Here is a 13,114-nt window from a genome sequence, read left to right as displayed (position 1 = left end):
ATGAGGCAGTCAGAACAACCCCTCCTGTCTTCTCACACCCTTCCTATGACCATTGCCGCCTCACCTGTTTCACCCCGAGTGGTCTCACTCGTTCACAAGGCATTCTGGGATTCGTGGACCATACAGGGAATTTGCTCTTCTGTCCACTGGGGACCATGCCACATGGAGAGGAGGACATTCATCACCACACTGGAGTCACCTATACGCCCCCTTCCTTCTACCTACTCAGCACTCCTACTTCCTGTTTGTATATAACATTGCCAAGCGCCTCTGTTCATCATCCAAGGCCTGATGTAATCCCACTGTCCCCTTTTTTTATAATGCGTAAGAACAGAACAAACCTCGCCACCGAGAGTCAGTCACACAAAGTGCTTTTGACGCTCGACACGTGACTGGAGAGAGAACTCTGCGTTCTGAGATGTGATGGTTTGTTGGGCAGAAAAGGGCGGGTTTGGATGAAGAAAATCAAGCTGTACATTTCCGGGAACTTAATTTTGCAAGGACTCTTGAGGGTTTACCATATGACATAGAGAAAGACAAATGCTAATAAAAAAAATTTAAACCTGCAAGTTGTGTGATTTTAGAATCATGGAAATGAGTTCCAGGCGTTTACTTTTGGTTCATTAAGCTTGTCCTTTAGTGAGTCTCACAGGAGGTTACATTTTTTCAGTGAAGCAATATGCTTCAAATGTGTTTCATTTCCCTTGTATAGAGTTGCATGCTTAAGATCAGTGATTTCCAACCTGGGATACTTCTGCAGTTGCTAGGGGGTATGTGGAGAGAGTAGAGTAGCTCAAGTCATTTAAAAAAAAAAACGACTTCAATAACGATTGGATTATTTTGTTTTTATTTATAAAGTCTGCATATTGAGTCTGTGACACCTGAACAGTACGCATTGTGACTGAGAGTGAAAGAAAACGGGGTAGTGAACGAATCTCAAGTTTGTTGCTGTATATTCTGAAGTCTTCAGAGTCTCATTAGTGACATCTGGTGGCGAGATTATGTCGCTATACTTAAGGGACATTGAACTTCCCCCTACACTTGAGCATTTAGCTGGTATGAATAAATATATATATGGTTATTGCAGTTATTTCTATTTGTAGTTTCTAACAAGAACGCTTCTCTCTTCCACTTGGAAATTAACATATTTTGACTATCTGCAGTCAAATTTTAGGCTGAACTAAACTTAACGCTGAACTAAGTTTTGAAGTTTCTTGTAGGCTTACTGTGGTGGCTTTTTCTCTTTCCTGGGGCATGGGAGTTGCCTGGGGTCCAAGTCAACACTAATAAGGAAAAGCCTTTTATAAAAACAAGCTTTTGAGTGAGTGTAAATAACCCCCAGCGTGGGTCGACAGCAGCGCTTGGCTCTGTATCTGCATTTGAATGGGAGGCAGCACCGTCAAGCTAATGCGTAAACAGTCCTTATCACAACACCGCTGTGCATGGTTTGGTTGGTAAATCTTTATCTGCTCTGCCGAGAGAATCTCGCATGTTGTCTTCAAGATAGGTCGAGGTAAATGTTAGTTAGAGGACTTTACGGGCTTGCCAACTGTTTACGCGCTCTGGTGCAGGCCAGGGGAGAGGCTTATAGGCTGCTGGAGGTTTCTGTGGGGAGAAGAAGGGAGCCAGACAGGCGACAGTCAGCGCTGTCTTGGCCTCAGGGCAGAGGCAGAGAGCGAGCAGGCGAACCAATGAGAAGGAGACATTCACTCCCCTCTGTCCTGCCCGGCTTGGCTCCTCTCGGCGCGCCCTGTAATTACGAGCTCTCGTTGGGTTGGGCACCGCCACGGTGGACAGCCCTGCTGCTGCGTCAAGGGAGTTTGGGAACGCCAGCTCCAGACAGCGAGGATTCCTGAACACTTCTGGGTTTTGAGTGCAGAGCAAAGCACTAAAACGCTTGAGAATGAACGGGCAACCCTCACCTGCCTTCGAGGAGAAGAAGCCTTGCCTCCCCGTGGCTGGGAGCTCCATCTCGGCCGCCAAGGATTCCCCGACCCTGCCGGAGTCCTCCTCCACAGACATGGGCTTCTACAGCGGGCAGAGTGCGCTCCACGGCTCGCAGGATTTCTACCCGGCGCAGCAGCCGTACTCTGCTCAACACATGAACCCGTACGCGTACCACCACTATAACTTCAACGGGATGGCTCCTGGCGGTGCCTATACTGTTGGCAAGGCAGAATACCCGTACCCCCACGCAGCATACAGAGAGCACGGTGCGTTCAGCAGGGAGGTACAGTCAGCGCTGCAGGACGGCGGTAAGTTAAACCCAACTGGTAGAACTGACGACCCCGGTGACACTTCAGTCAACAGAATTAATGTCAAGTATTTGTCGAGTACTTGACGTTAATTCTGGACACATTTCATGAGGAAATAAATGTTAACATGTCCAAACATATTCCACAGACGCAATGCAGTAAAACACCCTCTCCATCATTGTCCAAGAACGAGAAAAGCCACACTGACCACCCGAGGCTGATGTATGGCAAGTGCTCATGTCTAGCCATATAAACCCAGTAATTGCGCAGGAGTTTTACGCACGGGGGAAATAAAAAGTTATTTTTATTTTCCACTGCGTCCTTAACTTTCTTTACACTGTACACGTTGTCTACACATTTGTTGCTCTCTTAATCTCCTTCATTAGAAGATGATTAGTAAGTAGTCAGAATTGCTGTGCACCTAATAGTATTTAGACTAAGTGTGTTCAAGCACACACAGTAGGAGAGACCTCATCTACCGTGTCACAGTGTCTTTCTGAAATCTGACATATATTATATTAACGACTCGTTTTTAGATATTCAAACCTCTATCTACGTTGAATTATTTAATAAACTATATCATATATAAAGCAGCCAAGAAAGTTAGTTATGTTTTGAAATGTAGATATTTGTGCTCAGGAATGACTTGAAACTTGAAATGACTTCAAACTGTAAAGCTTTTTCCTTTTTAAAGGGACCTTATGGCTCCTCAGACCGTAAATAATGCTAGCCGTAGTTCTTACAGCTAATAGATTGGAAGTTGATATTATTACTGTCGGCTGAAAGAAGAACTCACATACTGTATAAACTCAGTTTGTTATTTGTTGTAAGTGGAGCAGCAGCTTCTGTTTTTACATGCCAGGGATGTCAAAGATTGCAGTTTCATTTTAATAACTTCAAAGAGAGAGAGGTGTGTGGGTGGGGTGTTAGTGGCGATAAAGGTAAATTCACTTAGTTATTGTTTTCTGTTTCTTTGCTTTCACTGTTTTCCACTGTAAATAGAAGCTTGCCTGATAACTTTCAGATTTTATTTTGATAGGAAAATGGAGATGTGCCTAAAGGCCTTTGGATGGAAGCCAAGTCCTTGTTCTAGCCAGTGACTTTTCAACTAATTCACAACTAAACTAAACAGTCTATGCTAACATAAATAAATCATACAATATAAATGTATTTTACATGCATAACAAGGTAAACATACTGGATAAAAACTTGAAGTGATGTGAAGGATATTAGAGTGATGCCATAAGATCACAATAACTTCAATATGCAAATCCTACAATAATGGGAGCATAATAGACAATTTAGAACTACAAACCCATTTGTGGCTCTTTAACTTGAAGTTGCTCTACAGTCAGACTGTGTACAGAAGCTTTTTCTTTTGGCTCTGTGCTGAGCTTGGAAGATGTGTCTGTGCAAACGACAGAGGGAAAACAAACTTGATAGACTGGTGTACTGTTTTTGACATTCCATTTGGGAGTTGACTCCTGGAAATGGCTGCAGGGGACTTTGGCCCACAGCCACGCACATCAGGTGCCACAACATGTCAGTCGGCCTTTGAATCATCCAACAAGGATGGCTCTTATCATGCAGGGTCTGTGGCCACACCCAAACAAATACGTACATAAATAAATACACAAATAGGTGACACGGAAAACATTCATAGACAGATATAAAGGCCTGACTGCTAACTAATAATAAATAAATGTTCCAAACAAAAAGATTGGTAAAATAATGTGAGTTAAGGAATATCCAAATAAACTAAAGGGACAAGTAGAACTGGAGGTAGCCAGTATTTTTGAAATACTGAGGTGAGTCAAAGCACTCCCACTCCCCTCAGAATTTTTTTTTACCTGACAATAAAAAAAGTCTTTTATTTATTATTTGCCTATTTTATTTATTAAATAAATTGTTCTGGTAGTTATACTTCCTGGACATTTTATTGACCAACATCAAGCTCTAAATGCTGTTTCAAAACATACCCCCAAACTGAAATTCTGCGTATGGATTTCTTTAATTAGTTTTTCCTTTGGTCCCAAAGTAGTCCATAGTATTTTAAATATACTGGGCCTAAAAACTCTGGAAATAGCACTTTAAACACACACACACACACACATACACTCACACAAACACACACATATATTTATTATTAATTTATATTAATAATTTGCGCAGAGGTGGCCTAAAGGTTAGAAGCCAGCTCTTGACTGGAAGGTCGTCAGTTCAGTCCCTGGCAGCAGGATAAATCAGCGCTTGGCCCTTCCTCATTAACCCCAAATGCTCCAGGTCTGAATGTGTAACTGTGTGAATGTGATCATAAAAAATAAAAAAATAAAGGTGGGGAAAAATTATATAATACACTAATAAAAACATTTATCTTTCTTATGATTTATGATTTAAATATAGCTGAATTATAACTGCATCTGTTGAGTAAATATTATAAATAAAACCCAATTATAGTGCACACAAATACATGCATAAATATATGAACATAAGGTTAAATAATCTTTTTAATTAAATGTGTTGTTTCCCATCTTAAGGTAATAAATATTATATGTGTTGATCAAATGTAAACAAATATATTTGAGTAAGTAAAGTTGGCTGGATATCTAAAAGAAGACAAAAAATTGGGTACGAAAATAAAAGCCCAAATGGGGAGTGATGTGTACAAGCTGGCCTCCAGGCTACATGAAAAGCACCTATAAATCTCTGTCTCCCTCTCCGGCTGCGGGAGAGACTCAGACCAAAATTATAAGTTCAGAGTGCTGGCGGAATTTCTTTGAAATTTCGGGGTTGTAGCGGCCGTGGCTATTTTTGTGCTGCAGCTTCTCTGCGATGTAGGGACGAAGACAAAGTTAATTTCACTGTTTGGAGAAAAAGACTTGTACAGGTTATGTTTTATAGGAAAGTACATGAAGCTTCCACTGTAAGGCCCCACAAATTATCAAAAAGACTGCAGGAGTGCTACAGGACGTTACATGGCTTTATACTGTTTCCTCCCGCAGTGAAAGAAGAACCTGACATGGAGGTTAGGATGGTCAATGGGAAGCCCAAGAAGGTGCGGAAACCCCGGACCATCTACTCCAGTTACCAGCTAGCAGTCCTGCAGAGGAGATTCCAGTCGGCACAGTACTTGGCCCTGCCGGAGCGCGCCGAGCTGGCTGCACAGCTGGGCCTCACGCAGACACAGGTGAGTCTGCAGGGAACACCAAACAGTGCAGTTCAGTACAGTGATAAAAATATATTACAGTGTATTAGAGAAGGCTGTGATTTAAGAAGAAAGTTTAACTTCTTGCAACTGAAAACCGCAGGTGTAAACACTGTAAGCAGGTTAATGTCTTAAAATGTACATTTATTGCATGCGAGATGTTGAATGGGTTTGAAATATCTTTTGAAGTGTAATAGCCGAATGCTGTTTAAATCAGCTAAAGTTAAATTGCTGAAGGAATTAAACATTTTAATTTCAAGTTTAAGCCCCATAGGTAGATGAGTTGTCATATTATAAGTAAGCAATGAGAGTGGCTAAACTAACATTGAAGTGTGAAAGAGAGCAATTAAAATTTCAGTTGAAGTATTTCGGCTGACAGTTAAAAAATGAAAATTTGTTAAAGTGTCAGTTGATGTGTTGATAGCTAAAAGCAGAACTCTCAGACAAATGTACCAGTAAGTTCAAGAGCTGATGAGAGTTTGTGATGTCAGTCACTGTAAGTTTGAACATTCTGTGCAATACACACCAATGCAAATGTGAGAAAAGAGCGTAACACTTGATTTAGAATTTCTAGAAAACTGTAAAAGTTATGATAAAGATGAACTACTGTGATAAAATAAAAAGGGTTGTGACTGGTTGTACAGTACTTTAATAACTACAGGTTATACTAAAATATAATCTCTAGTATCGTTCCATCTAATTTAATAATATTATACTATATAATAGTATAATAGTGCTACGAACCAAACACAGTGAGAACGCAGAGGAGGGGCTGAGACGCTTGACAAAAACGGACCAACAAATGACAAGAGGAAAACACTGACTTAAATACGCAAGAGGGAGGGGATTAAAAGACACCGGTGGAAAGAATCAAGGTGGCGCAAACAATTTCACATGGGAAAGAAACACCAGGGGGGGAGCGGTCTTAAACAAGAGGAGAAGAAAATACCAAACAGGAAACAAAGAATAAATGACACAATGACATAACAACACAGAGAATGAAGAAAGGAGGTAGGATTAAACAAATAAAACAGGACATAACACACAAACCCAAAACCATGACCATGCTAGGCTATTATGATGATATTTAACAAAACAATTAAAAATCCAGTAGAACAGAATACAATACAATATAATATAAATACATTTGTCATTTGATCGAAGGCAGTTCTGTGAGTTGTTACTGTTGTGTCAGTCTGGTTTGTGCAGTCATACTCTTCCTGCCCTAATGATTTACAACCACATGAATTATCTTCACTTGAGTGATAAAAGACTAAACTTGCAGCGCTTGTTGTTTTATCATGGCTGCTGTAAATCATTGTTCACTATTATGCTTGGATTACACTCGAAAGCTTTAAGAAAACATAGGCATGAAATCAATCCTACTCAACTTCAAACTTGATTGTCATGACATTTGGCTAGATGCAGTCATGGATTTGAAGATGTTTATATAAATAATACTGTTATGGCAGCTTTCATATATCATAATTTTTCTTTTCAAAGAGCTCTTACCTCTTCTGGCCAGTAGTTCTTAGATAGTGTCTAGGTACTATAAGGAAGTAAAATTTGAATTACTAGCTGCCTGGTTTATCAGTAGTACACAAAATATTTATTATAACATACTTTTTGTCTTATTTATTATGACAAAAAAGTACCTGCTAGTGGATATCATGTTAATAAAGCAAGCCAACATAAAATGTCTTTAAAGCTTTGTTACTTGATGGCAGAAAGACAACTTTGACCTTACAATATTCTTATGGCCAGTGTGTCGGCAAACAAAGTGCATAATCACATATCTAGCAGTCAAGGAGCAACATTAGCACTAATTTGGAGTTGTGTTTCTGGCCACCTGATGAATGTATGTATGATAATTCACTCTCTTTGAGCTCTGTTTTTGGTCTACACCAACCTCTGAGAAAATTAGTTAGCTGAAAAATACTCCACTATGTTCACCAGATATTTCTTCACTTTTCATGTCTGCTGTTTTGTGCAGTGCGGCTAGTGTACAGTGGGTTTACCAGAGCCTGACACTGCTTGCTGCTGGAAACTAGGTTGCTACAAGTGAATTTGACATAGAAGAAACTCAAAGTGTGTGCCAAAAGAGGTTAAAATGAAGCTACAGATGCTGAAAACAAGATACTAACATTGACACACATAATTTATCAATGGATCAAATGACTATACCACTTTCAAAGCAGTCACCTCGAAAGTGCGGAACTCCGCAGTGCCCCTCGCATTAAAGTGTTTTAGTGTCTTTGAGCTCATTGCTTTGGTTTTATGGCCCACAGCTTTACTGTTCTGGGTCACTTTTACCTCAACTCTCATCTGCGTCTTTTCCAGCCTCTGCAGGCAAAAAGTTATAGGTGTAACATTTAGCTGCTGAAGGGCCTGATATTTTTTGGTGACGACCAAACCAGAGCTAAAAGTGTGAATATTGGACATCCAGTGACTATTGCTTTACGTTTTTCAGTGTTTTTCATTTCTGTCTACTGCCTTAACATTTCATGCTCTTCCTTCCAGGTCAAAATCTGGTTCCAGAACCGTCGCTCCAAGTTCAAGAAGCTCTACAAGAACGGAGAGTTTCCACTCGGGGATATTCCTCTTGAACACAGTCCAGACGCCAGCGATTCCATGGCGTGCAACTCTCCTCCATCCCCAGCTGTGTGGGAAAACAACCACGGCAACAGTAACAACAACAGCAGCACCAGCACCAACAACACAAACAGCAGCAGCAGCGGCATCAAGAGTAATGCAATGATGGATCCTACCAGCAGGGGGCAGGGTCCCTATCAGCCTCCAGGTGATTCCTCACCCGCCTGCATGGCAGACTTCACACACCAGAACTGGTACCAGCAGCAGGGTGCAAATTTAGGTCTGCAACAGTCGGGCCCGACGCACCACACACCATCAACAGGACCGCCAGCCACACAGAGTATGGGAGCCGTCTACTGATGTTAAACCAGGAACTGGAGCCCTGCGCTTAAACACCAGGGGGAGTTTTTGGATTATTCGGAGTGCTGTTGTGACCAAAAACACCTGACAGTGATCACCAGACACGAGTCATGACTGTAAAACCTGAAACACATGTTGTAAAACAGGCGTTACTACAGTAAATGTGGACTGAAAACGAGTGGTCTCAGTTACCCTGTACTCCTCACCTCTGAAGTTTATGAACTAACAATGAGGTTATAATGGAGATTAGGGTGATTGATGTTGATTTTTAAGACTGATACTGACATGTTTATTTGAAATCACTGATAATGGATGACATTTTGTATATTTACTATTTTAAATATGACTATGTTTATGCTAGAAACTTGGATTAATTGAGCATTTCCCTTGAAATTTGCTTGTGGAAAGAGCCTCTGACACCGCATTTTGACTCTAAAACTGACTACTACTGAAATTCTTCCAGGGTTTTCAGCAAATGAAAGCCCACCACACGAGCATGGAAAACCTTGAGATATGTAAGGCTTTAAATTTAGAGGAAGCAGGATTGTTTGATGTAGCTGTGGTCAGACACCTTGTTAAAGGTGAGCAACACTGAAAGGCTGATAACCTTTTAAAATAAAATATCAATATCAACCAAACACAGGAGACAAAATGTGGAGAGACACTGAAATGATCGATGAGAGGGTGTTTTTTTAAAAGGACAGTTTGCAAACTTATTTTCCATTAGGAATATGTTTGCACATCATGGAGAAACACAGGCCCTACGGGACATTCAGTGGATGACTGACTTGTGTAGCTCCAGTGCATTTTACCTACCCCATTTACACTGTCCTAACAATTTTTGCATCCATATATTTTTTGTCTAAAGGGTTCTATTAGAACTGTTGAGCACTGTTTTTCAGGTGAAAAGGTCAAGCGTGTGCTCTCGGTGTAAAGGTAAGGCTGGGATTAAAAAAATGTACACACAACAATGGACAAGAGCATCCCGTTGTATGAAGGCTTTTGTGGCTCCAGAGGGAGTGTGAAATCTGATAAACTGCCTCAAAGGGTGTCAACGTCGAAAAGGGCTGAAAACTACAAGATTGAAAATTTTAAATAAATCTAGGGGTGTGGAGTCAGAAAGAAGGGAGCTTACTTCTGTAGCTCCTCATCTCTGCTAGATGCTAGCAGCTGAAAGCTACATTAGCCGGCCGCAACTAGCATTACATACCAATACTCAGACCAAACTGTCGGTGGTTGAGTTGCATTATGGGTGATACTTCTGCATTGATTATTTGTCCATTGTGAGTCCGACAATGTCACTGGAGTGCAATGATGGGTTGGTGGTGATGGTTCAGTGGATAAGACGCATGCTCTTGGTGTGAGAGACCCAGATTCAATTCCCTGCTGTGACCCATCAACCATTGTGTCCCTGAGCAAGACACTTAACCCCTAGTCGCTCCAGAGGCGTGCGACCTCTGACATGTATAGCAATTGTAAGTCGCTTTGGATGAAAGGTTGATTTTACATGCGAGAGAAGCTCAAAGGCTTTAAATTAGCACTAAATTTCTTCTAAATCAATTCGATTGTGAGTTAGTAGAAACCTAAACCAGAGAGAGGCCCAGGTACAAAATGTGATGTAAATGTTATTCAGCACTGCCACATTTTGGTTTAGCATATGGGTTATATCCTCAAATACGTCAAACAGTAAAAAAGGTACAGTATGAGCAGCATTTTGGAATTGACCTTGGTGATATGTACTGTTTAGGTAGCTGAAATGTCTCTCTGATCAATTAGATCAGGAGGCTCCTTCCAGACATACATTCCAATGTTTCGGTGATATGGTCATTGATTCACAGTGTGTTTTGCATGTGCAGCTTTTTCTCTTAACTGTATAAATCTGCCAGTAATTTAAATGTAACAGAAACACTTCATCCTACAATTCCCATAATGCAACTCAGTAATGTCTTTCATTAGACTCCTTGCTTGATAAATGCCTCCATCTTTCAAATTCCATGTTGACTTTTTAACATAGACATTGTTATAAAATTGAAATCTCCTTCCCAGATAACCCTGATGACATAACTATGACATCATCAGGGTAAGTTTCTCGGACTCCCCCAGAGCCACAGGAGACATTATACAACTGCTTTCATGGGTTGAGTAGTATTTTTCAAGATGAGTAAACTGATCCTCATCGGTAAAATTGTTGGAGTGGCCCTTTAATTCCTGCTCACAAACTCTACAAGGCCCTGACCTCTTCAAAAAACAACAACACTGATGTCAAGTTGGTGCTAAAACATTTGAAAAAGAAGTTGTATATATTCTATTAACACAAGTGCTGCACTCAGGACTTTTATTTATAGTCAACTAGATCAAATGTGGCACAACAGTTTGTGCCTTAGGAGAATTTTCTTTTCAGAGTTAAAAAGTAAAAAATAAAACGTCTGTATTTGAATCAGCTAATAGCGTATTATTTTCTGTATGTACATATTTTTTTGTGAATGCACCACACGCACGCACACAAACACAAACACAAAGGTGTTGAAAGTGTGCTGACACTGCTTTCCTGGTGTGTCTGTCAGAGTGAGTCAGACTACAGTTACAGGTTGCACCCATCTATATATTATACACACACACACACACACACAATGCGTGTAAAGAAGGTTGTGGGAGGTGACAGTGCAGCAGACACTCTGGAGTCTCTGGATACTAATAACACAGCGCTGACACAGAGAGAGACGGGTCTACACTTCTTTCATGTGGCACACAGTTAGAAAAGGGAGGAGAGACGTGTGTGTGTGTGTGTGTGTGTGTGTGTGTGTGTGTGTGTGTGTGTGTGTGTGTGTGTGTGTGTGTGTGTGTGTGTGTGTGTGTGTGTGTGTGTGTGTTGAGAGACAAACAAGCTGCTCTCCAGGCTCTCAACCAACCAAACCCACAGGTTAGCTAACAAAAAGAGGGCGTGACGAGGAAGGAGACATAGACAGCAACACTTTGAAACAATGTTACAGACCCAAATACTAGGGCCTTAGAATATTTGGAATCTTTCACTTTGTGACCTTGTATGATATGTTTTGGTAATTCAAAGGAATGCTTCAGCATTTTTGGTAATACCATAAAAGTGGACGTAGTCACTATGACATCAGCCATTGGTTTGTGGACTGCCGTTTTGAATCCTCGAGTTTGACCATTAGGCCGCCTCCATGTTGATTTTTTTGCAACCAGTACCATAATTGGACTAGATGGTGGTGCTAGCAAGCTTGGATAGCTAGCTGCAGCTGTAATTCGTGTTAACCGGAGATTTTAGGCGGGATGCTAATTTTGGCTAGCAAAAACCAGGCTTAAAATAAAACATACTTCCCGGTAAAATGAACAGCCAACTCCTAATAAGCTTGTTCAACGGTGCTGGTTAAATTTACACAGTGCAGCGGATACGAGTCACTCTAGCCTGATTGACAGGCTACCATGGTAGCGACAGCATACCATAATTTACAGAACAGAACATCATACTGTATTGAAGAATACATGAAACTAGCGACTTTTTCTCGGAAGTAAATTTTCAGATCCAGAGGTTCCCGCCTGGGGAAGGCCAGCTCAGCATGCGTCCTTGCATCCTTTCAGCTCTTTTTGCTCGCGCCAACATGTAAAAGCCAGTGTTATATTTACTCTTGTCTGGTCTCCTGTTCAATCACTCTCTCTTTTTCTCTTTCTCACTTCCTCTGACACAGTCTTCTTCGGTCTCTTTGCAGCCTCTGCCATGATGAGACAGACGTCATTCTCCCGATTACAAGCAAATGTACCATCAAAATGATTTTGTACGGTTATTTGGAGATATAATTGCTACATAGGGTTGCTGTAACGTAGCGCAAGTTCAAATTCAGTTCAGACATACATCTGGACCTCCTTTACAATCTCATCCATTCTGTCAAAATATCTTAAATTAATCAGTCATTTAACTGACATTTCCTCCATAGAGACTTAGAATTCCTATTAATGTCAGTGGTCACACTCCTCTGGAGCCAATAGGTGGTAAGAATCTTGCTCAAAGACAAATTTGTGGAGGTGTCACAGTGGGAATTGAACCCTCATCTCCCACACTAGAGTTATAGTATCTTATCCTCTGCACCATCCCCAATAGCTGTCCCCGAACCGCTTGGCTGTGGCCAGCTCTAACATTTACCTAAAATGCTGATCAGCTGGCAGTGCCACTCCAGAAACTTTTCATTTTGATCATTTAAAAGTCTCTAGACACAGCTGTGCATGACAGCTTCACTACCACTGCCTCAATTGTGTGACCTTTTGCTGTTTTAAATGGTAGTTAGGATCCTAAAACACCAGAGTAACACAGTAACACAAACTAACCAATCAAGGCTGCAGTTGAACTGCAACTTCTGTGTTGTGCGCGGTAAAATTACTGTTTTAGTCAAAGAAGTCTGGTGGCTTTAAAGAGAGCAATGTAACAGCTTCGGTTCCACGTTAGAGAGGGCTGTCTGACGGCAAGCAAAAGTGGTGAAAATATTCTAACCACAACATACACTTAGACTGATATTGTTTTTTTAGGTGGCTACATTACGTTTTGCTGCTGTTCCCTTCTGAGCTTAGGGTAGGCTATAGAGCAAGCAAGCCTGGCTGTTATTTCGGAGCGCTGCAGACGGCCTCTGCAGTGCCACAATACCAGCAAGAACACACAATCTGTCAATAGCGTTGTATGTGCTCTTGACTT

General features: G+C 41.1%; 1 protein-coding gene across 1 annotated transcript; it reads left to right on the top strand.

Moving 5' to 3' along the window:
• Positions 1 to 693: 693 nt before the first annotated feature.
• On the top strand, positions 694 to 10,846 carry LOC119882370 (homeobox protein Dlx3b-like). The gene is made up of 3 exons (XM_038692387.1): positions 694 to 2,255; positions 5,258 to 5,442; positions 7,981 to 10,846. Exons 1-3 carry the CDS (start codon positions 1,904 to 1,906, stop codon positions 8,410 to 8,412), a joined length of 969 nt encoding a protein of 322 aa, XP_038548315.1. The 5' UTR covers positions 694 to 1,903; the 3' UTR covers positions 8,413 to 10,846.
• The last annotated feature ends 2,268 nt before the right edge of the window (positions 10,847 to 13,114 follow it).

Source organism: Micropterus salmoides, unplaced genomic scaffold (genome assembly GCF_014851395.1).
Source record: "Micropterus salmoides isolate LMB-PRFRI ecotype aquatic unplaced genomic scaffold, ASM1485139v1 Ms_hic_scaffold_10, whole genome shotgun sequence".
Lineage (NCBI taxonomy): Eukaryota > Metazoa > Chordata > Actinopteri > Centrarchiformes > Centrarchidae > Micropterus > Micropterus salmoides.
This window is presented reverse-complemented; position numbering and strand designations above follow the sequence as displayed.